We start from the raw sequence: 20,696 nt of genomic DNA, 5'->3' as shown, positions 1-20,696 counted from the left end.
CCCAGTTTCTTTATATATAATATGGGAATAATACTGGCTCCTCTCCTTATGGAGTAAAGCCTTGGACAAGTGCCCAGATGTAGCAAATGTTCATTAAATGCCAGCTCTGTGGGGCAGAATGCCCCTCCTGCAGGCCTGTTCCCAGGCCCTCTCCTTGGAGTATCCATTACAGGCCTCTATGGACAGCTGATCCATGCTGAGCCGTTGGCTGATCAGGGCTTACAATGTTGCCCTAGTCCCACGTAGTGTGTGCATGCGTGTTAAATGTAGAGGGGAGGCCTGTAGCAGGGGAACAAATCAGGTGGTTCCCCGGTGGTCTTGACTTGCCTGCACATAAACCGTGGGCCTGGGTCACCTCCCCTCTCTAGGTTCTACTTGGGCCATCAGCGAAGGGATGCTGCTGCTTACTCATTCATTTATTCATGAAACAAATGTTGAGCATCCCCTAGGTGATGGGCACTATGCTAGGGATGGGGATGCAGGCCAAACAAAACCAAGTCCCTACCCAGGGAGCTGATATTGTAGCTGGAGAGGCAGTAAAGCAGAGGGTGCCTTTAGCTTTTCCTCAGGGGAATCTGATGGGCTCAGCCTTTCCTGAGCATCCCCAGTGTGGGTGTCAAGGACTCAGGTGTGGATGTGAACGTGGATCCTCACACAGCACAAGAGATGGGGTTGAGAGAGGCTGAGTGGGAGCTTGCTCCCACCCCATCTACTGTGGCTTCCCTGTTTCTCTGCTGTGAGGTGGCATCAGCTTTCTCAGAACATGTCCTCTAGCCCATTGATCAGTGTCTCAGGGCCAGATCTGGCGATGGGCGGGCGAGGTGAAACCCAGGCCTGGAACACTGCAGCTGGCCAAGGGTGGAGCAGAGATGGAACAGGGAAAGGGGAGAAGACAGTTAAGGGGTTTGCGTGGGAGGAAGACAGGCCGGAACAGAGAAAGAAAGGAGTTGGGCCCCAGTGACCACTTGCCCTCTTCGGGGCCTTGGGCAAGCCATGCCCTCCCTGGCTCTCAGTTTATGCTCTGTGACCCATGTGGAGAGGGTCCAGGAGGTGCATGTGGTCAGTGTCTGCCTGGAGGGCCAGTGTGGGGAAGCCCGTGGGAGCCCACAGGTACGTGTCATTCTGGCTTTTGTGATTTGAGCCATGTGTCTTGGGTATGACAGGGTTCTTGAGAGGAACTACAGTGCATCCCCCTTTCCTGTCTAGTCTGAGAAGCTGACTCAGGGGTGGTACCAGCTCCCTGAGGTGGAAAGTCAGACCCTGACTGCATGAGGTTGGGAGGGCAAATGCTTCCAGGTGGGTTTGTGGTTTGAGAGGCCAGATGAGGGGCAGGGAGCTAGGGACAGAGGTGAGGGGCCTGCCTTCCTCCCTCCCCCCTCCCCTCCCCTCCCCTCCCCTCCCCTCCCCTCCCCTCCCCTCCCCTCCCCTCCCCTCCCCTCCCCTCCCCTCCCCTCCCCTCCCCTCCCCTCCCCTCCCCTTCCTCTGTCCCTCCCTCTTTTCCTTCCTTCCTTCCTTCATGGAGCCTGAAGCAGAAGAGCAGGGGATTGAGAGACTTGGGCTGAGCCACTCTGGGCCCCAGAGTGTATCTGCCTGGGACTGCGCAGCATGGATCCCGTTGGTGAGGTGCAGTGAACTCCAGGACTCCTGTCAATGCTGATGGCAGAGCTGAGCTCCTGGTGGGTCCAGCCAGGTCTAATGGTTCAGGAGGGGAGGACAGTCTTAGCATCTCCATGGCATTCTATACTTTACAGCCACATTTTCCATTTGTCTCTCTCAGCCTGAGGAGTAGCAGGTCTTCAGCGTGGTTCCCTTTGAGAGATGGGAGCACTGAGGCTCGGCATCCCTGGGATTTCCTCCCTTTTAGTCATCAGTCTCGGCCCCAGGTTGGCCTTTCCCAGTGCTGCCACTGCCATCCTGCATCCAGGGAATTAGAGGGTGACAGTGACTATTAAAGTGCATATGTGGCTGGTGGTGCTCAGTGGCAGCGTTGTGCTCAGGTTCAATTCCTGGTCAATGGCACGTACCTGGGTTGCAGGTGTCGGGGTGCATGTGGGAGGCAACCAATTGATGTGTCTCACATCCCCATTTCTCCCCCCCTTCTACTCTCTCTAGAATTAATGGAAATAATATCCTCTGGTGAGGAGTAACAACAACCATAAAAGTGCAAATGTGCATGTTTAAGTGTTTTCAAATGAAAATCAGTGTGGGGGCTGCCTTTGTGGGGCACACACATGGTGTGTGTGTGTGTGTGTGTAGCTTGGGACACTTGGTTGCCCTAGGAGACTGGCACACTAGAGGAGAAGGTGACCCTACATAGCTGGCCCTTCCATGTGGGGGATCCCCCAAAGACTCCATGAGAGGGCAGGGCGGGGGGGTTGTATTTGGATAGAGCTGGCTTAACTCCACACTCCCCAGGGAGCCTTAGGGTAGAGGGAGAGCCAGGCACAGACACCAAAGCTCCCCACTCCCACAAAGAAAGAGTTGGGGGTATCCTGGGGCCGGGGAGATGTAAGACACATAAATGGCCAGGAATACAAGTTGAGTCTTATGATTTAAACCAAGAAAAAGAATCCACAATTAATTGGATGCATTTGCTGGACCTGGGACAGGACCCAAATATTGTTGTTTTCCTGAAACTTAAACTAAGCCCGGAGTTGATTTAAGCGTGTCCTCCCTGCTGTCCGTCTTGAGGACTCCGTGGAGCTGTGTGTTCGGGAAGCAGGCCTGGCTGGGCTGGAATGTCACCATCTTTCCCAAGCCTGGCCCTCCTGGTTGGGTGGACTGTGGGCCTGGAGGAGGCCCTAGGTCCTGTCTGACGATGTTGAGCACTGCCCAGGGTCTGGTAGACTGGGTGGGGGACCCATTCTGGGGCCTGATCCTGGCCTACTGGCCTGGAGACTGCAAAAGCTGCCCTGGGAGTAGGCGTGTGCGGGGCCTGTGCGGAGAGCGGAGCCAGAACCCTGGGAGGCCCAGGTCAGCAGTGGGACAGAACCTGATGCCTGTGTCCCGACTTTGTGCCACTGCTCTTGAGAGTCACTGTGCGCCCCACGAGACCAGGGGAGGCCACCTCCATGTTCTGTGGCCAGCACAGTGCCACTCCTGAGCAGCGTGGCGGAGGGAGAGGCCTGAGAGTCAGGGGCTCTCCACACACCCAGAACCTGCTCCTCTTACCCCCACCTGGGACTGGGACCAGCTGCCTGACCCCTCTCACTTTGCTCCTCCATGAAGTGGGGTGACCATCTGTCCCAGGCCTTGCGCCCTCAAGGATGGAGCCTGTGACCCATGTAAACTGGAGTGCGTGTCTCCTGGGTAGAAGGGCTGGGAAAGGTTTGCAAAGCGTCTTATATAGTGTGGCAAGGAGGAGGACCCAGGCTCAAGGCTCAGCTCTGTTCTTCCCAAGCCCTTGACGCTGGGGAAATTACCTATTTTCTCTGAGCTGCAGTTTTCTTATTTTTGAGGATTAAACGGGAGAACAGGGTCTCCGTTTCGTACCTGTGGACACAAGTTTGGGGTGGCAGCTTGCGGGCCCAGTTCTTCTGTGGGCCTGTAGTGGCCCTGGGCCAGGTGGCAACACAGACCCCTCCACTTCCCACCATTCCTGCCCTCCCCTGGACCCCTGCCCCTGTAGGCAGCTGGGCATTCAGACCCAGGCCTAGCCCCACTCTGCTATCTTTTGCACTCCTCCTTTGGCACGTTCCCTCGATTTTGTCTTTTTTTTTTAACAAAAGGGATTGGAAACTCTGTGTGGCTGCTCAGCTTTTCCTAACGGTTGAACTGTGCTTCTCCTGGGAAAGGGGTCCTGGGGAGAAGGGACAGTATGCATTTCCCCCCACCCCCAGCAGGCAGAAAGAGTGTGCTGGTGTTAGCTGTGGTTTCTGCGAGGGGGCCCCTGCCACTGGTCTCACGGCTTCAGCCTTTCTGGAGCCTTTGGGAGGAGCCTGGAAGTGTTGAGTGGAAGCATGTGGGCCAGGCCGCAGGGACCTCCTTAGGCGATATGAGGGGCTCGACTGACACTCTGCTTGAGGCCCGGGAAGCTAGAGCTGGGTATCTGTGCTCACTGGGTCCTCGTCTCCCTCCTCCAGTTGGAGAGGTGGGGCCCTGAGACCTGCAGAGTGGTGACTGTCCTGGACTCTGGCAGCCTGTGCACGGGCTCCTGAGGAAGCAAGGCCCCCAGGCTGGGACTGGGAAGCCCCTGCTCTGGCCACTGTGCTGACCTGCGTTTCTGGGCTGGGGGACGGAGTGTCCCCTTCAGCCCCTCACTGTGCACTCTTTCTCTTTCCTCCCCAGTCCCCACCAGCGCAAGAATAGTAGGTACAGGGCCAGCAGGAGGAAGCCTGGAAAAGCCCGTCCTGTCCCCTGGACATTCATTCCACCTGTCAGGGACTGGGGCAGCTGTGTGACTCCCCTGGTCTCTTCTTGGTCCCCTTTTGCTCTGTTCCCCCCAACCTTGATTCTTGACCTGTAAGTTGATCAGACACCCCCTCCTCTTCCAGTCCCTTCCCACTCCCCTCGCTCCAGTGAAATTCAGTGGAGCCAGCCCTGGGCTGGGAGCACGGCCACCCAGAGTCAGCAAGTCCCTCTCCCTTGGTCTCCATCCACAGAGTGAAGAGTCCCTGCGGTGCCCTCATGGGTACTGGGAACTTGTGGACAGAAAGTACAGGGCGGAGGCAGGACAGCCATTAGCACAACTCCCGGCACAGGAGGGGCGGTGATTGGGGGGGGCTGGAACGAGGACCAGGCCTCTCACTGCTGTGTCCTGTGTGGTATGCACTTGGGTGGGCAGGACTGGATGGGAGCTGTTTAAAGCTGACTCTGGGCATCAAGTGACTCCTTTGAATAACAAAAATAACAATAACCAAAATAATAGCAATAATGTATTTGACAAAAATACTACACATCTTATCTCCTTTCTGTACTACTTAATAGTTCCAATTACACAGACCTGGAAATGGAGGGCTCCAATTGGTAAAATGAATGAATGACCCGGTTGCACATTTAGGTTGAGCTTCTCAGACAGGAACAGAGATACGCAAGGGCTGAGGGCATCTGGAGGAGCACGTGAGTCCGTGCCTGTGGTGGGGTCAGGGAAGGCTGCTCAGAGGAGGTGCATCAGTGGGGAAGCAGAGTTACCTGAGGAAGACTGTGGGGCTCCATGGTCCCATGGTCTTCCACTGGTCAGACCTTTGCTTGGCCCCCAGGCAAGGTGGGTGGGTGTTGGCAGGGCCTTCACCCTCCCCTCCCCCGGGCCTGTGCTCTGCTGTGGGCTGGGCTGCTCCTCTACCCAGGCTCTTCTCTCAGTGAGCTCAGGAGGCAGGTGATGAGGGGAGGTGGGTCCTCTGGGGCACAGATTCTGCCCCTGTGTGGACGGCCAGCATCCAGGAGCCTGGGCTGAGAATAGCACTGACACTTGCATGCAGGGGACAGGTGGGCAGGCGGTGACCCTGGAGGTGGCTGTGCTGACATCTCTGAACAGGTGGTATGGAGTGTTGGGCCAAGGGGGAGCATGCCTGTCCTCTGAAGGCCCCACCCGGCATGACACAAAGGCCAGTGGGTGGCTCTTGTCTGCGGCCCTCTTTGAACCTCTCCATAGAGTGGCTGCATCCAGCGTGGCTCTGGGATGTTGAATATCAAGGGCCATTGGGCTGCCCCGGGTGGCTGCTGGCAGTCGGAAGTAGCCAGTACTTTCTGCTGCTGTTTGGTTTCCATGGGGCCCTTATCATTTTACCCTTTACCAAAGGGGCCAGGGTATGTGTGTGGGGGATGTTGCATAATCCCTGCAGAGCTGAGGGGTGAGAAGGCTGCTGAGGGGATGTTGGGCCAGGGGAGGGAGATGGAGTGGGCTGTTTGCTGTCTGTGAAGAATGTCCTGTGTGAGCCCTGGTGAGTCATGGGGAACAGGTGTGCTGGGCAGCAGGCGGCAGGCGCCAGGAAAGGCATGTGTGGGCTGGGTGGTGGGGAGGGGGCAGGGTGGGACTAGGTGGGAGAGGCTCCCAGAGCTTTCTGGGTTGGGTGGGAGGAATCTTGGGTCAAGATGTGGTAATGGGGCAGGAAGGAAACCAGCCACCTCTCTGAGCTGTGCTCTCTTACCTATACAACCACACATTATCCGTCCCAAACACCCCCCGACAGAGAGGCCTTGGCTCTGTTTCCTGGTGTGGCTCAGGGCTCAGGAAGGTGGTTCCCTGCCAGGTTGTACAGCCTGGGCCTGCTCCCTGTACCTGTGCCCAGGGTCTCTCCCACCACTAGGGGTCCAGAGCAGGAGGTGCTCTTCCCCACCTGGTCACCGCCCTGAGCTGGTTGCTGGAGTGGATGTGACTGAGGCAGGTGGGCAGGGAATGGGGAGTGATAGGAGTCTGATGATGGGGTCTGTGCTGACCACTCCAAAGTCTCTTTCTGGTGTGTTCCCACCTCCCTCCCTGACATTTCTGGGTACCTCAAGCTCACCATGATCTCCAGGTATCCCCAACTCGGTGACATCTCCTTCCTTCTCATGGCTCATGCCCTGGAGTCCTCATCACTTCTTTCACCCCTTATTTGACTACAGCTCACCACTTCCTGCTCTTGCCCAGGCCTCCATTGCCTCTCACCTGGCACTGCAGCTGCCTTCTACCCAGCTCTGTGCCATCCTGCTCTGCAGTGTGTCCTCGCAGCAGCCTGAGGTTTTTTAAACCCGGAGGTCAGGCCAAAGGGCTTCAATGTACTTGTAAGAAATGTCCAAACTTCTAGAGAATCTGTGAGTTTATTTGAGCCAAACTGATGGCATATATGCTGGGGAGCAAGATCTCAAGTGTTTCGGAGAAATACGGTTTTGTACCTTCTTTCATGCATTTGAAATTATGGAGGGAAGGGAAGAAAGGAAGGAGAACGAAGGTGGGAGAAGCAAGGTGGGGCTTGGAGATGGTGCTCTCTAGGGTTAATACCCCTTTGGAGGGGTCTTTCTGCTGCTGTATCAAAGGCACATTAACCTACATGCACAGAACCGATGGGCAGGGCCAGCTTAAGGCAAAGACCAGCCTTTCCCTAAAAAAGTTATGTGCCTGGGGTGTAACCACCCACCATGACCTGCACAGTTTGGAATTTATGAGCAGATCACCCTGGGAGGTTACTTTCCATAACCCTCCCTTTTTTTGTCTACAACCCTCTATTCAGACACATTGGCCTTGCTTTTCCCACCCCAGAGCCTTTGCGCTTGCTGTACCCTCTGCCTGGCATGGCCTCCGTCCTCAGGTGGCAGATGTCACTTCCCTGAGCCCCTCCCTAAGAGCAGCACCTCCCTTGCCCCCTCCCCCGTGGGCCCTGCAGGACTTTTGTTGGTAGACTTAGAGCACCAGTGTGTCCCTGAACAGGTCTCCTGGACAGGGACCTTGCTTTGCTCCCTGCAGAACAGAGCTAGTCGGTCTGGGGGAGGGCATCCAAGAAGAGTGGAGTCCTCACAGCCCAGGGGCCAAGGCCTGGTGTCCAGGGTGCAAGCTCCTCGCTGAAGGGGCCATTGGGTCTGGGCTGTGAGGGGTGAAGTTAGATGGGGGCCACCGAGGAGGAGCAGCAGTCAGCAAAGAGTCCTTTCTTCCCCTGGCATGTAGGCTGGGTGGTAGAGGACTGTCAGGGAGTCTGCATAGTTGTGTGGCCCTGGGTTATACAAGGTGGGGGCCAGCCTTGGTCTGGGTGGTTTTGGCCCCTCCAGAAGCCCTCCTGCCTCCTGTGGACTCCTGGCTCTGTGAGGCTAGGAATGGGCTCAGTCTGGTGGGGGACCCTGAGGGGAGGGGAGCCTGTCCCACCAGCCAGGGCTCCAGTGCTGCTTTAGCCCATCCCTCCTCCAGCAGCCCCCAGCCCCCTGGGAAGGTGCTGCCTCTGGGCAGACCGCAGCACCCCGGGAAGGTGCTGCCTCCTCTGGGCAGACCCCAGCACCCTTGGGAAGGTGCTGCCTACTCCAGGCAGACTCCAGCACCCCTGGGAAGGTACTGCTTGGCTTGGGGGCGATGGCCGTGCTCACATTCTGGCTTCTCACTCACTCAACCCCGAGATCAGGGGCTTTGAGCCTCAGTTTCTTCTTCTGTGGAACCCTCCACCTCCTCAGAGGATCTAGGGGACACTTGTAAGGCTTTGGATGCCTTTGGATGAGCGGCTGCTGCTGTTTTGTGGCCTCCACCTCCAGCCCAGTCTGGCCCCTCCAGGCGCCCTTACCATCCCCTCTGCCCCCGCCCCCCTGTGCTCTGTCTAGGCTTGCCCAGCCACCTAGCTCACCCTGCCTTTCTCTGGGGTTGGGTAGCCCTACCCTGCCCTGGACTCAGGCTTATCTGCTGGGTGGGGTGGAGTTTCAGGCACACTGGGAGGGGTGAGAGAGGAGAGGGGGAGGGAGTCTTTCAGCCTGGAGTCAACTGGAAACTCCTGGCCCGGGGTGGGAGCCTTCCCTTCTCCCTGCAGAGACTGCTGAGGAGGAGACCCCAGCCCTCAGCTTGCTCGGGTGAGGTGAAGCTGCCCCCTGGCAGGGTCGCCGTGGAAGGGCCTGGGCTTGGAGGCCATCTCTGCACTTGGGCTTTTGACCAACCAGTCCCATTTCAAGGCATTACTGTGGGGCTGGCTGAGCTTTTGTGTCCAGTTAAGGACATAAAAGAGGAAACCAAACATCACTTTCCTCTCGCCAGCATTTCATAAAGGAAAGAGAAAGTCACTAAAAGAGGAAAGAGATAATTTTAGAGGTACACTCTCCCAAGAAAGACCAGTGGCTTCCTTAGTCAGCTGTTCCAGGCTGGTCTCGGCGCAGCAACTTCAGAACAAGGACTCTGCTGAGCGGATCCCGAGGAGGAGGCCCTGGAGCTGGGGTGGGGAGGGCTCAGCCTCAGTGGCCAGCAGGAACCGGAAAATGTTTTTTTGTGGCTTTACATGTCATTGCTAGTCTTTGCAAACTTGGGATTCTGCTACACTGTCGGTTAGTTATGTCCCAAAAGTGTTGTCTTTACCAGTTAAATTTTTGACTTTGAATCTTTGGCAGTAAACCCCAGACAGTGCCTGTGGATCCCCTGTTAGAGAATCACAAGGTGATTTGGGGCTTTGGAATCGTCAGGTTTGGGATCCTAGCTCTGCCACTCATTAATTGAGTCTCATTAGCTGAGTGACTTCCCTGAGCCTCAGTTTCTTCATCTGTAAAATGGGACCAACAGTCACTACCTGAGGTTGCCCTGGTGACATAACACCACCTGTAAGGGTGTCGCCTTGGTGGACCTCCCTTAGTGTGGGTCCCTGGACCTGGCTATCTGGGGTCAGGCCTTGCTGTGTGACTTCAGTGAAGCTCATTGGAGCCAGGAGGAGGGGCAGGTACACAGGTGTCCATGGAGAGCTTGCTGGGCTGGGCAGGCATGTGGCTGAGAGATGGAATATGATGGTTAGGGGTCCCCTCTGGAGTGTGAGCCCAGCTGCGCCAGTATTTGCCCTAGAAGGAAGGCAGGATGGCAGACAGCCCACCCCCAGAGCCAGCCTGGGGGAACAGAGGTCCTGAGTGAGGATGAGGGGCAGAGAGACTAGGGGAGGGGACTGAGGCACCTGGCCAGGCCTGATTCTCAGGGGCAGCCCTGTGTGGGTGCACAAATGTGCTCCAGCGCTGGGTCTTTCTGTCCTGGGCTGCTGTTGGCTCCCTTTCTCTGTTCTCTTCAGTCTCCATGATTCTGCTGCTTCTTGCTCATCTCCTCCTGCCCTTGGCTTTGCTTCTTGCCTGGCTCTGTGGCAGTCTTCGTGGTTTCTGCCCCCTTCCTGCAGGAGTCCTGTTGGGGAACATGTGTGAGTGTGTGCACAGACAGGTGGTAAGCATCAGCATGTGAACATGTGAGTGCTGGGTGTGCCTGCTGCGTGGACATGGGGCCTGTGTGTGTGCAGAGGGGACCTGTGTGTGTGGAGGGGGCACGTGGGGTCTTGGTGCTAAGGAGCATTTTTGCCTCTTAGGGATGGAATGCAGTTCCTCGCTCTTGCCCAAGGCCAGCATTTCAATATTTATCTTTCTTAAAAAGTCATCGAGCCTTTGAGAAGCTCTAAGGCAGAGCCTCTTGGTGCTATAGGAGGCTAAGGCATTGTTTTTGGCCAAAGCCTCTCAGCTACGTGTCCTGAACTTCCTCTCTGGATGGACCCTGGGCGCTGCTCCCAAGTAGGAGCCTCAGCTGCTACTCTCTCCAGCTGGGCTGGAGCTAGGCCAAGGGGTCCAGGGCTTGACACCGTCCCAAGGGGGCCAGGCCTCTCTTTCTAGCCCCACTCTCCACGGTCCCCTCTCAAGCCAAGGGCCCAGTTGTGGTGATGACCAGCAGCGGGGCGGGGGGGGGGGATGGTTTTGCTGCTCTGAAGGCAGAGTCTCTGGCTCCTCTCTGTGAGTGAGTGCTCTGGCGCTGCGGGGAGAGACCGAGTTCCTGGGCTGGATGAGAAGACAAAGCTGCCCCCTCATGCAGTCACCCACCAGCCTGGGGTCAAGAGCCACATCCTAGGAGGGGCACCTGGCGAGAGGAGTAGGATTCAGAGTACCCAGGTCTGGCCCTGGCCAGCCCCAGGCCACCTCAGCACTTTGCCTCGTCCAGTCACTCGCTAGGTGGGGTGCCTCCCACAAGCCCACCTAGGAGAAGAGGCCCAGGAGGGAAGGCCCTACAGAGGCCTGGCCAGAGCTACAACCCCACCGTGCTGTCACTGGCCAGAGCAGCCTGGGCTGAGGGCCCGGACTGGGATGCAGTAATGGACCCAGAGGGCGGCTGTCGGGCTGTCGGTCTGCCTGGTTTTCCAGTGCAGATGAGATCTGAGCCACACCTGTTCACCACCACAAAGCCAGAGTTCTGACTTTGCTGCTGCTTAGCCAGGTGTCGTATTCCTCAGGGTCTCAGCATTACTTCTGCTGTCTCTAAAGTGGGATGAGCATAGATAGCGCTGGCGTGGCCTGGAGATGGAATGAGATGCCAAGGAGCAAGGACATCCTGCAGCCATGGGCACACCTCCCCCTGAAGGGAACAAGGCCTCCTTGGAGAAATGGCTGATTCTGGGGCAGGGCAAGGAGAGCAGGGCTGAGCCTGGAGCAGCTTGTGATGTCAGGAAGTAAGGAAGTTCTCAAAGACAAATAGGGACATGTCCACAGCCTCCCACTGGCCAGATTTAGGAGCGTTTGAGCATCAGAAAGAATAACAAGGGTAGTAGATTCTAACTCATTAATGCAAAATGGAGACCTGAGTCCGTGGTGACGTCTCCAGCCCTTCCCCAGAGGCCCAGCCAGCTGTCCTCTGTGGAACGCCAGGCCTGCCGAGGACAGGTGGCAGCGGGGTGGCAGCACCGGACGGCCGGGTCAGGAGAAGAGCTGCGGTGCTTCTCCGCCTTCAGGCTGCACTCAGCTCCAGGGACCTGCTAAACCAGGGTCTTCCTCAGCAGATCGGGATGGGGAAGGGGACACCACAGCTCTGTGTTTGTACCAGCCAGGCCCCCAGTGACTGTGATGCTGCTGGTCCGTGGACTCTGCTTTGAGTAGCAAAGTATTAATGGGTAGTAAAGGTGCTGTGTGAAAAGTTGCACAGTGAGTGTATCGCCCCTCGGACGACCAGTCGATTACCAAGAGGCAGGTTTCCTTTACCGCAGAGACCTGGTGGGCACTGCCCGCTGGGGGGCCAAGCACAGCAAATCAAGTGGTCATCTCCCTTGGAATGCGGCCGGAAGGACACATCACCTCTGCGGTCTTCTTGCCAGCACAGTGTTTTGACCTGAACGTAGTCACAAAGAAATAATCAGAATCTGAGTGTGGCGCATTCTCTTTGTGACTTGCTTATACTTGTAAAAATGTCGGTATCGTGAAATAGAAAAAAATGTATGCAATAACAAATAATCAGTAGGTATGTGGGGGGAGTACTCTGGATTAAAGGAGGCGAGACATGACATTGAAAAGCTATGTGTGAACCATGTTGAATCCGAGATCTGAAAACAACAGAGACATTTTGGGGGACAACTAGGGATATTTGAGAATGGGCTGCATGATACTAGTATTAAACAAGTGCTGGGCTTATACTGGGTGTGCTGATGGCGCTGCAGTATTTAGAAGAGCATCCTCGCTTTTAGGAAGTGTGCTGGAGTATTCAGGGGTGAAGGGTCCCAATGTCTGCAGCTTGCTTGGCAGTGATTCAGCCAACATAAGCCAGCCGTCCATACTGCTGGTGGAGAGAGAGAGCAGACAGGTGTGGCCCCCTGGTGCATGGGGAAGGGTATCTAGCAGCTTGCTGTGCTGTCCTTCAGCTTCTTTTGAGGTTCCTATCTCAGACTGGGGGGGGGGCAGGTGGCATGTAGTGGGGGGTGAGGGGTGGGCCTTGGGCTCACCTCTCTCCCCTCCTCCTTGCTGTCTCGCAGGCACTCCTGGGACCCTGCCTGAATGGCTTCTGGGCTCCGGGCGGACTGTGGGGACAGGCTTAGGCCATGCCAGTGTCAGATCCCTCGCAGGGGCTGTAACCTCAGCCAGGGAGTCAGCACCCTCTCCAGCATGGCTGGGCACGCACGGGGAGAAGGGCCCTGGGTGTGAGGAGCCAGCCAGAAACCCAGGGATCCGCGGGCAGAATATCCCATCTTGGGATATCTGCCTGGGGGAGGGCAGCTGTGGCCACTGGTGGCTTTTGGCCCTATTCCAGCGGCCCTGCCTCATGCTTCCCTCCTTGGGGGTCACCCCAGCACAGAACCCAGCTGTGTGTGCTGAGTGAGCTGTGGGAAAACCTGGCTTCCACCTGCCTGCCACCTGTGTGGCCCTGCCGCCTGGGAGCCTGTGGGAGGGTGTGAGGAAGTGCGTCCTGTTGTGGTCCCCGGACCACAGCTCTGCTGGGAGGAAGCAGTGAGGTGGCGCCTCCCGTCACTGTGGGGCTCACTCCAACCAAGGCTGACGGGGCCGCGGGCAGGGCTGAAGACCATGAGGAAGGTGAAGGCCCTCTGGGGTTTCAGCAGCTGGGTGGCGGTCCCTCGCGGGGAGCGGGATGAAGCCCCCTCGGGCGTGTGAGAGTGTGTGTAGCTGTGGGTTGGAGTTCTGGGGGCGCTCTGGGGGAGGGAGAGGTGGCCGAGTGAGGTGCCTCCGGCAGCAGCTGTGACCCGGCCATGGCCCAGCGCCTCAGAGCAGGGCTGACTGCAAATGTGGGCCCTGCCTCCCACGGTCTTCCCTCCTCCCCAGCCTTAGGTTCTAGAAGGTACTTTTCCCTGCCCTGTGCCATACCATTCAGATGTGGGCATGTGTCACTGCCAGGGTGAGGTCTGCCTGCTCTGGGAGTCAGAGGCCCAAGAGGAGATGGCCAGGCTTAAGGATCGGCAGCCCCAGCTGGGCCACCCAGCTTCGGCACAGCAGGCCGGCCGGCACACACTCACCTACCTACTCCGGGCGGGCGCGGCATGGTGCAGGCAGGGCAAGGTCTGCCAGTGCCTGTCCTCCAGGTTTGGAGCTTGGGAGCAGTGGTGCTCAGTGCTCAGTCCTCACTATAAGACCTTAGGCTCTGGTCCTGAGTTGTCTGCTCACCGCCATCTGGCCACGGAGGTGAAGACACCTGTGAGGAGGGAGCACTTCAGGTGGGCAGGAAGTGATAAACTTCTCTTGGTTCAAGTAAGCGGCCCCAGGCCTCCTGCGCTGTGGGTTTGGTGGCCACCCAGCTCAGCTGTGCAGGGGCAGGTGTCCACGAGGGTTTGCCTGTGCTCAGGCTGGGTGCTGGCTGGGAGGAGAGGGCAGGGCTTGGTAGGCCTCTGGCCATGCTCCGGGCTATGAGAAAGGCCACAGCCAAGAGGCGGAGAGGCAGAGAGGCTGGGGAAAGAGCACCTCTCCTCCACAAGGAGCCCCTGCTGAGCCTGGGCCCCAAGGGGCATTCAAGGGGCATTCACTTGTGTCTGGTGAGCCCCCATCCTTCCCCTAGGGTGGGGCTGCTGGCCCTGTTCACAGCCCAGGTTCAGAGGCGGGCTGTGGGTGCTGTCAGAGGAGGTTCCTTCCTGTCCCCGCCGTGCTCTCCGCCCTGTCTCTTCAGAGTGTCACTCGGAGGCACTGCAGCCCTGCTCCTATCTGGCTGAGCTGAGGGTGTGCTGACAGGAACCGGGTGACACAGAGGAGGCTTTCTGGATGGCTGGCGATCGCTCCTGCTGGGCTGACACCTAGTGTGGTGGGGCCTGTGTGCCTGTCCTCGGTCCCCTCAGCAAAAGGCTCCCGTGGTTTATTACAAAGGGAGACGTGTGATAAGTGCATGAGAAGTGTGGCATAGGAGGGCCTGGGCTCCCCCCGATGCACAGCCCCCCACAGAGTGGTAATCCTGACTGTGCCATCGGGCGCTCCTAACCTAACTCTGCTCAGCCTTCAGAACCCAGCTTGGTCATCCTACACTCCCTGAGCCCTGCGCTGGGCCCTTCCTGGACACCCCAGGCCCCTGCTGCTCTCAGTGGTCTGTCTGTGAGCTTGACACAGGGAGGCCCCACTAACTGTGCTGAATGGGTGGAGCACCTGTGTCCCCAGGGCCCACGCCTTGGCCACAGCTTCCCTCTGCTGGTGGAGGGTCTGTGTGTGTGTGTGTGTCCGTCCTGGGTGAAGGGCTGGTGGGGACTGGAGACAGCAGCCTTAGGGCCTCCCCATGGAGGTGGGCACAGATCCTGGAGTGGCCAAGCAGCTTTGAGATGGCAGGGAGGGAGTGGGTTATGGTCTGGGCACCCAGCGGCTGCTGGGGTGTGGCAGCAGCCCCCGTTTTGGAGGGTGGGAATAGGAATCAGGCGGCAGTTGAGGCTGTGGGCTTTTATCGGACTGAATTGTGTCCTGGTCCCTGCCCTCAGGCAGGTGGGCTCAGATGGATTTTTCTTCCAGTAGCTACACTGGGAGCCCCTTGCAGACAGGGACCCAAGCCATCGCCCTCCTTCCCTCATCTCTAAAACAGGGGGAGATTTAAATGAGGATTAGACAAGGCCAAGACCAGCGTGCATCTGCTGGGCTGTTTTCTGAGCCTCTGTCACGCTGTGGTTACAGGTATTACTCCTGTGTCAGAGGTGGGGCACTGAGAGGTTTAAGTAGTTACCCAAGGTCACCCAGGGCCTCCTGAGCTGGTTACCTCCTCCACACTGCTGCTTCAGGGCTGGGACCCACTGGAGCCAGCCCCGGTTACCAGGCATCAGATTAACACAAATGCCAATTCTAGTTCTGGTGGCTGCCTCTCCTGGCAAGCTCTCCGTGCATTAGGCTGAGTACTTTTCGCACATGACCATAAGAGGGGCCTGAGGTTGAGAGATGGGATGTTTTGTTCAAGGTCACGGTTCTGCCCTCAAAGCCCATGGCTCGGCTTCACCAGCTACCACCAAGAGCATGTGTGTCTGCCCTGTGCCCAGCCCTATATAGGAGCTGGGGACAGAGAGCTGGACACTGTCCCTGACCTCAGGCTGTTCACGTGGCTGGGGTAGGGCCAGCAGCAGACACTCGGGCACCATTGCACAGCAGTGAGGAGAATAGTTCCCAGGCCCTAAGTGGTACAGAGTGGTCCGCAGCTGGGGCAGCTTCACGGAGGAGGTATCACCAGAGCAAGACTTTGAAGGATGAATAGGAGTTTGCTGTGTGTACATGCATGCCATTGCACACATGAACAGTGTGTGCGTATGACTTCTGTCCAGCATCTTGAGATGTCATCATTCTGGACCTGGTGTGAGGGTTAGTTGTTGTCAGCTCTGGCCCCTAGTTGTGTGAAGGCTGCTCTGAAGGCGTTTTAGGGGCTCACTGTTACTTGAATATGTGCTGTGGGCCAGGTACAGAGACATGCTATACAGACATGAGCCTTAAGGTGGGTGCTAACATTCTCTTTATTTTCCAGACAAAGCCCTTGAGGCTGAAGATAGTAAGAGTCCCTTTGCTCCAGGGTCTTCTCACTGCCTGGCCTCACTGTAGCTGGCCTCTCCTAAGTCCTAAAGTCTCCCTGCTGGCTTTGGCCGTCTGCTGGAGCACACAGCTATCTTGGAATGGGGCGGGCGTGTGTCTCTGTGCGCACTGAGAGTCCGGATGGCAGGTGTAGATCTTTGCTGATTGAGTGCTTTTACTCAGGGGGAAGGAGAAGTTGGGGTGGACAGTCCACCTCCCTGGTCCTCCAGGTTGGAGGGCTGGCCAGACTCTGATCCTGCTCCCTGGGACCCTCTGGCTTACTTGGTGGCCTCACTGATTTCTGGACATTCTTTCCTTCCCATGGGTCCATTTCTCTCTTTGGTGGTGGTGGGCATCTGATAGGGGTGAACTACCTACCTAAGTTCAGGCACCTCTGCAGCTCCACTGTGTTTCCACAGGACCAGATGGAGGTGGCTGCCATGGGAAATGGGACCCATGGGTGTGGTGGTGGCTTTTTTGCTTTCCTCCCCTTACCTTAGTGTCAGCACTTGGTCCAGCTGCACTTGCCCAATAGACCATATCCTGACCGTGCATCACAGAATTGTTCATGGGCCACCCCCCAGTGCCCATCCCTGCCTCTCCCGCAACTCACACTCTCCCTTCCTATCCTATGTGGCCTCTAGTTGCCTTGAGTGATTGGAAATTCCTTGGTAATGCACCTCATCTTTCTGATCTCCTTGCCTTTGCTGTAAGCTCTCTCTCCATCTGAGCTGCTGCTTTCCCCAGGAAGTCTTCCTTCATTGCCCAGACTAGATGGAGTTTCTGCCCTGGGCTCCTACAGGTATATGTGCCTCCCTCTCTCTTGGGGCTAGACCAATGTCTACAGCCCCAGCAGAGGTGCCTGGATCTGGGCACAGAGCAGGTGCTTGACAAGAGGTGGCCAAATGTACTACGTGATAAGAGAAGAGAGAGCACCTGAGAGCTGATTGGCCTGCTGTGGCTCCTGGGCCAGTCATAGAAGGAGCAGTAGGGAGGCACAGGCCTTCCTGGGCCAGTCTGGGTGGGAAGGGTCGGGGTCTGCTCTGGATCTGGGCACCCCTCAGGACCCGAGCCTGGGTGGGCAGAGCTGGTGCTCCAGGCAGTGTAGTGCACTTCAGGGTCTTTGGAGGGAGAACAAAGCCGAGGGGAGTGCTGGTGGTGGCCTGCTGGCCTCACAGCTGCTGGGTGGCTCCCCTGGTCCCGTGCGGCCCAGCCCTATTGGGTGCTCATCCTTGGCCCGTCCCAGCTTTTCCCCCTCTGCCTGCCACGCCCACCGCCACCTGTTTCCTTCTCACTCTGGTTGGGGTTTGACCACTGCCTCTGCGGAACATGTTAGTGTTGTTCTTTGTGCCGCTTCATGGAGGTGCCTGCCCAGGCTGTAGATGGCAGCCTCTGTCTCCGCCTTGGTCTCAGCTTCTCTTTCCCTGCAAACCCTACCCCCATCTCCGCCTCAGCATCCCCTTTCTGCTCCCCTCCCTCTCATCTCTCTCTGCTCTTCTCCCATGGCCCTCACCCTCCTTCCTTGCCTCTTTATTTTGTGCCTCTCTGTCCAGTTGTCCCCCTTGCCCCTTCCCCTCTTCTCCCCCTCTCCTCCTCTTCTGGAGGGAGCAGGGCCTAAGAGGGGAATCTGGGAGAACCTGATGGGCCAGCCCTTCTGGTCAGGGCTTCCGCTCAGGCTCCTGTTCTGGCCTTAGGTGTCTCTCTCTCTCTGTCTTTACCCACCTCTGCCCTCCAACTCTGCCCTCCACCTCTGCTACCCCCCACCTCTGCCCTCCACTCCTCCCCAGAGTGTGGCCTTGGCTGTGACCCTGTGGGCTGTGAGTGTGTGTGTGTGTGTGTGTGTGTGTGAGAGAGAGAGAGTCTGTGTGCATGTGCCCTGTATAGCCTCCTGGGCTGTGTACAAGGGAGCAGGTGGTTAGAGTGTGTCATACCTGAGAATCTAGTCAGGTTGGGAGCTGACTGCTAGTGACATGAAGAGCCTGACCCCTGGCCACCCCCTGCCCTCCTCATCCTGGGTAGTCACCTCCCAGCCCAGGGACTGAGTCCAGGACATGGAGCCCTGTCGGGGAGCCCTTGTGATTAGCTCACTTTTCAGCTACCAGGGTGGGGGTGGAGCACCCAGGGGTGCAGTGTGAGATCAGCAGTGAGGGACGTCTGATTCCTTACCCTGTCTTGAAGCCCCCTCCTCCTGGTTTCAGTCACTACAGCAAACCTGTCCTAAGTTCCTCCTCTTGGCTGGTGGACAGGCCCTGGAGAGAGGTGGGTCTCAAGACTTGATGGACTTAGTTCTGCCCTGATGGTCCCAGCACCCTGGGCTGGTTCTGTTGGCCGTGGGCCTCCCAGACCTTGGCTGGCTTGGGGAGAGGCCTGTGGTGTTGATAACTGGGCATTCTTGCTTTGGCTAGTCTCTTTCTCAGGGCAACACTCTATTCTTCTTCCTCTGCCTCTGCAGGTCCTCCAGAAACTGGGGAAGGCCGATGAGACAAAGGATGAGCAGTTTGAACAGTGTGTCCAGAATTTCAATAAGCAGCTGGTGAGTGTGGGTAGCCCTTGGCCTTAGGGAGCTTGTGAAAAATGGACTGTGGCTGCCAGGTGGGAACTGTCAAGAGTTAAATATGTGGAGCAGGGGAGCTTGGAGAAAGGGATTGGCAAGGTCACAGGAGATTTCCTGGAGGAGGGATCACTGGGCACAGACTAGGAACTGGGAGGGACCAGGCCACTCTCTTCTCCTTGTCCATGTCTGAGGCTTCAGAATGAACTGAAGGCACCCACCCACCACCTCTGCAGCTGGAATGGAACTCAGCTAGAGGTGCCTTGTTTTGGAGAACTCTGACAACCCACTGGCCAGGGGCTGGGGAGCATGCAGGGAGAGGGCCCTGGAACATGCAGGGAGAGAGCTGGGGAGCATGCAGGGAGAGGGCCCTGGAGCATGCAGGGAGAGAGCTGGGGAGCATGCAGGGAGAGGGCCCTGGAGCATGCAGGGAGAGGGCCCTGGAGCATGCAGGGAGAGAGCTGGGGAGCATGCAGGGAGAGGGCCCTGGAGCATGCAGGGAGAGAGCTGGGCAGCATGCAGGGAGAGAGCTGGGGAGCATGCAGGGAGAGGGCCCTGGAGCATGCAGGGAGAGGGCCCAAGGGCCTCTTCAGGAGCTTAGCTGAGAGACTCCCAGGGCAGGGATAGGAGCCCCCATGGCTGCTTATCCGCCAGACCATCAATAGGAGGTGTTTCAGGGCTCTGGTAGGCACCATGGCAGAGACTGCCTCTGTGGTCCTGGGTGAGCCCCTGCTCCTTGGGCCTTAGTTTTCTCATCTGCGAAATAGATGGTCGAACAAGAAACCTGAAGCGTTTGCTTCTGATTCTGTCTCCTGTAAGCCCTTAGAGCACATCCCCTGCTCAGCTGACGTTCTCAGTGGTGGGATGCTCCTGCGAAAGTTTTTCGGGCATTGTGTTATTAGAGTACCTGCTGTGGACCAGGTACTGTGATGTGCCTTATATGTGAGCCTTGCATCTTTGAACGGATGCTAGTGTTCTCTGCATTTTACAGATGAGGCACTTGAGGCTCAGAGAGATTAAGCTGGTCTGCCAAAGCCACACAGCTGGTGTGGGGATCAGGATTTTAAATGCAGGTCTTTCCACTCAGGGTCCCACACTAGAGCTGAGCCCCAGTTCTGAGGGCAACTGGCTGGCCTAGAGAGAAGTGTTAGGGCAGCCGCTGAGCTGCAGCCTGGGGTAGGGGTGAGGGGCTGCCCCAGAGCAGGCTGGGCTGTTTGGCAGAAGGTGAGGAAAGCACAGTCTGGGAGCTGAGGTTCTCCGTGGCCTGGCCTCACAGCTTGACCAGAGGGTTGCTCTTCCCATGTGTTGCTCAGAACCATGCCTCTGGGCCAGGAGCCACTCGCTGATCTTTGGGCAGAGGGGCCGGGCAGTGAGGCCAGGGCTAAGGTAGCCAGTGTTGGTAGCTCCCTGGCTATGGATATGGAGTGGCCACTTGAGCTGGTGCTCTTTCCTCCCTCAGGTTGGGTAAGGTGGCTGGCTTTTCAGGGATCAGGGGTGGTAGCAGGAGGGGGTGAACTTGGGTTCTCCATTTGAGGCTTGGGGTAACCTCCGTTGGGGGTTTAGGTGGCCAGGCAGTTCTGGATTTGATTGGTGTGTGGGGGTGACTAGGCTCTGGGGGTGGGTGTCAGGATTTAGAAAGCTGGGAGGGTCTCTATTCTGGAGGGAGTGAATTCAGGGAGCTGAAGTGGGCTTAGCCTTGCCAACCTGCGGGGCTGGTAGGACCCTGGGAAAGTGGGTAAAGCTTGAGCGTGGGAAGTCTGGAAGCTGAGGCCTCCTGCTCTTTATCTGTGAATCCCAAGCACAGGGGGCCTGGCGCTGGTCAGGGGCTGGCAGGGCAGGGAGTATGGTCTTCAAGGAAGCAAATTCCTAGCCCTTCCTATGGAAGTGGGTTTTAGGAGAAGGTGTAGGTCACTTTGATGTCACTTGTTCTCACATCCCCTACTGATCCCATTTACCACTAGTCACAGTGCATCCCTTCCTCTGTTCCTGCTCTGAGCAATCCTGGATGTCTGCTGTGTTCCCTGTCTCTGAGTCCTATAAACCCAGCTCCGGCAGCCCCGGAAGCATCCAGAGTCCTAGGGGGCCACTCTAGCCTGCACCCCAGGACTCATCATTGCTGTTTTTGTTTACCCCTCCTATCCCAGGGCCCACCCAGGCTCTGCTCCAGGTAGGCATTCCTGGCTGTCAGCAGAGCTCCTCTGGCACTGATGCACGTGGCAAGAGGCAGCTGGAGCCAACGGGGGCCACGCAGGAGGGGATGCTCCTACCCCCTAGACCCACTGGGAAGATGGGGACTCAGTCTTCA

The 20,696-nt window shown here is 57.4% G+C and overlaps 1 protein-coding gene across 27 annotated transcripts in view; it reads left to right on the top strand.

Annotated features, from left to right (window-relative positions):
* Positions 1 to 20,696, top strand: part of BIN1 (bridging integrator 1) — a 46,987-nt gene that overhangs the window by 4,650 nt on the left and 21,641 nt on the right. For all 27 annotated transcript variants that reach the window (XM_081141958.1, XM_081141954.1, XM_081141946.1 and 24 more), the window contains exon 2: positions 18,293 to 18,373. In XM_081141958.1, the coding sequence (XP_080998084.1) occupies positions 18,293 to 18,373 (81 nt within the window). The remainder of the gene's footprint in view (positions 1 to 18,292; positions 18,374 to 20,696) is intronic.

Source organism: Miniopterus schreibersii (assembly GCF_964146895.1).
Source record: "Miniopterus schreibersii genome assembly, chromosome: 7".
NCBI lineage: Eukaryota > Metazoa > Chordata > Mammalia > Chiroptera > Miniopteridae > Miniopterus > Miniopterus schreibersii.
Note: the sequence above shows the minus strand (reverse complement) of the source record. Positions and strands in the feature narration are given on the sequence as shown.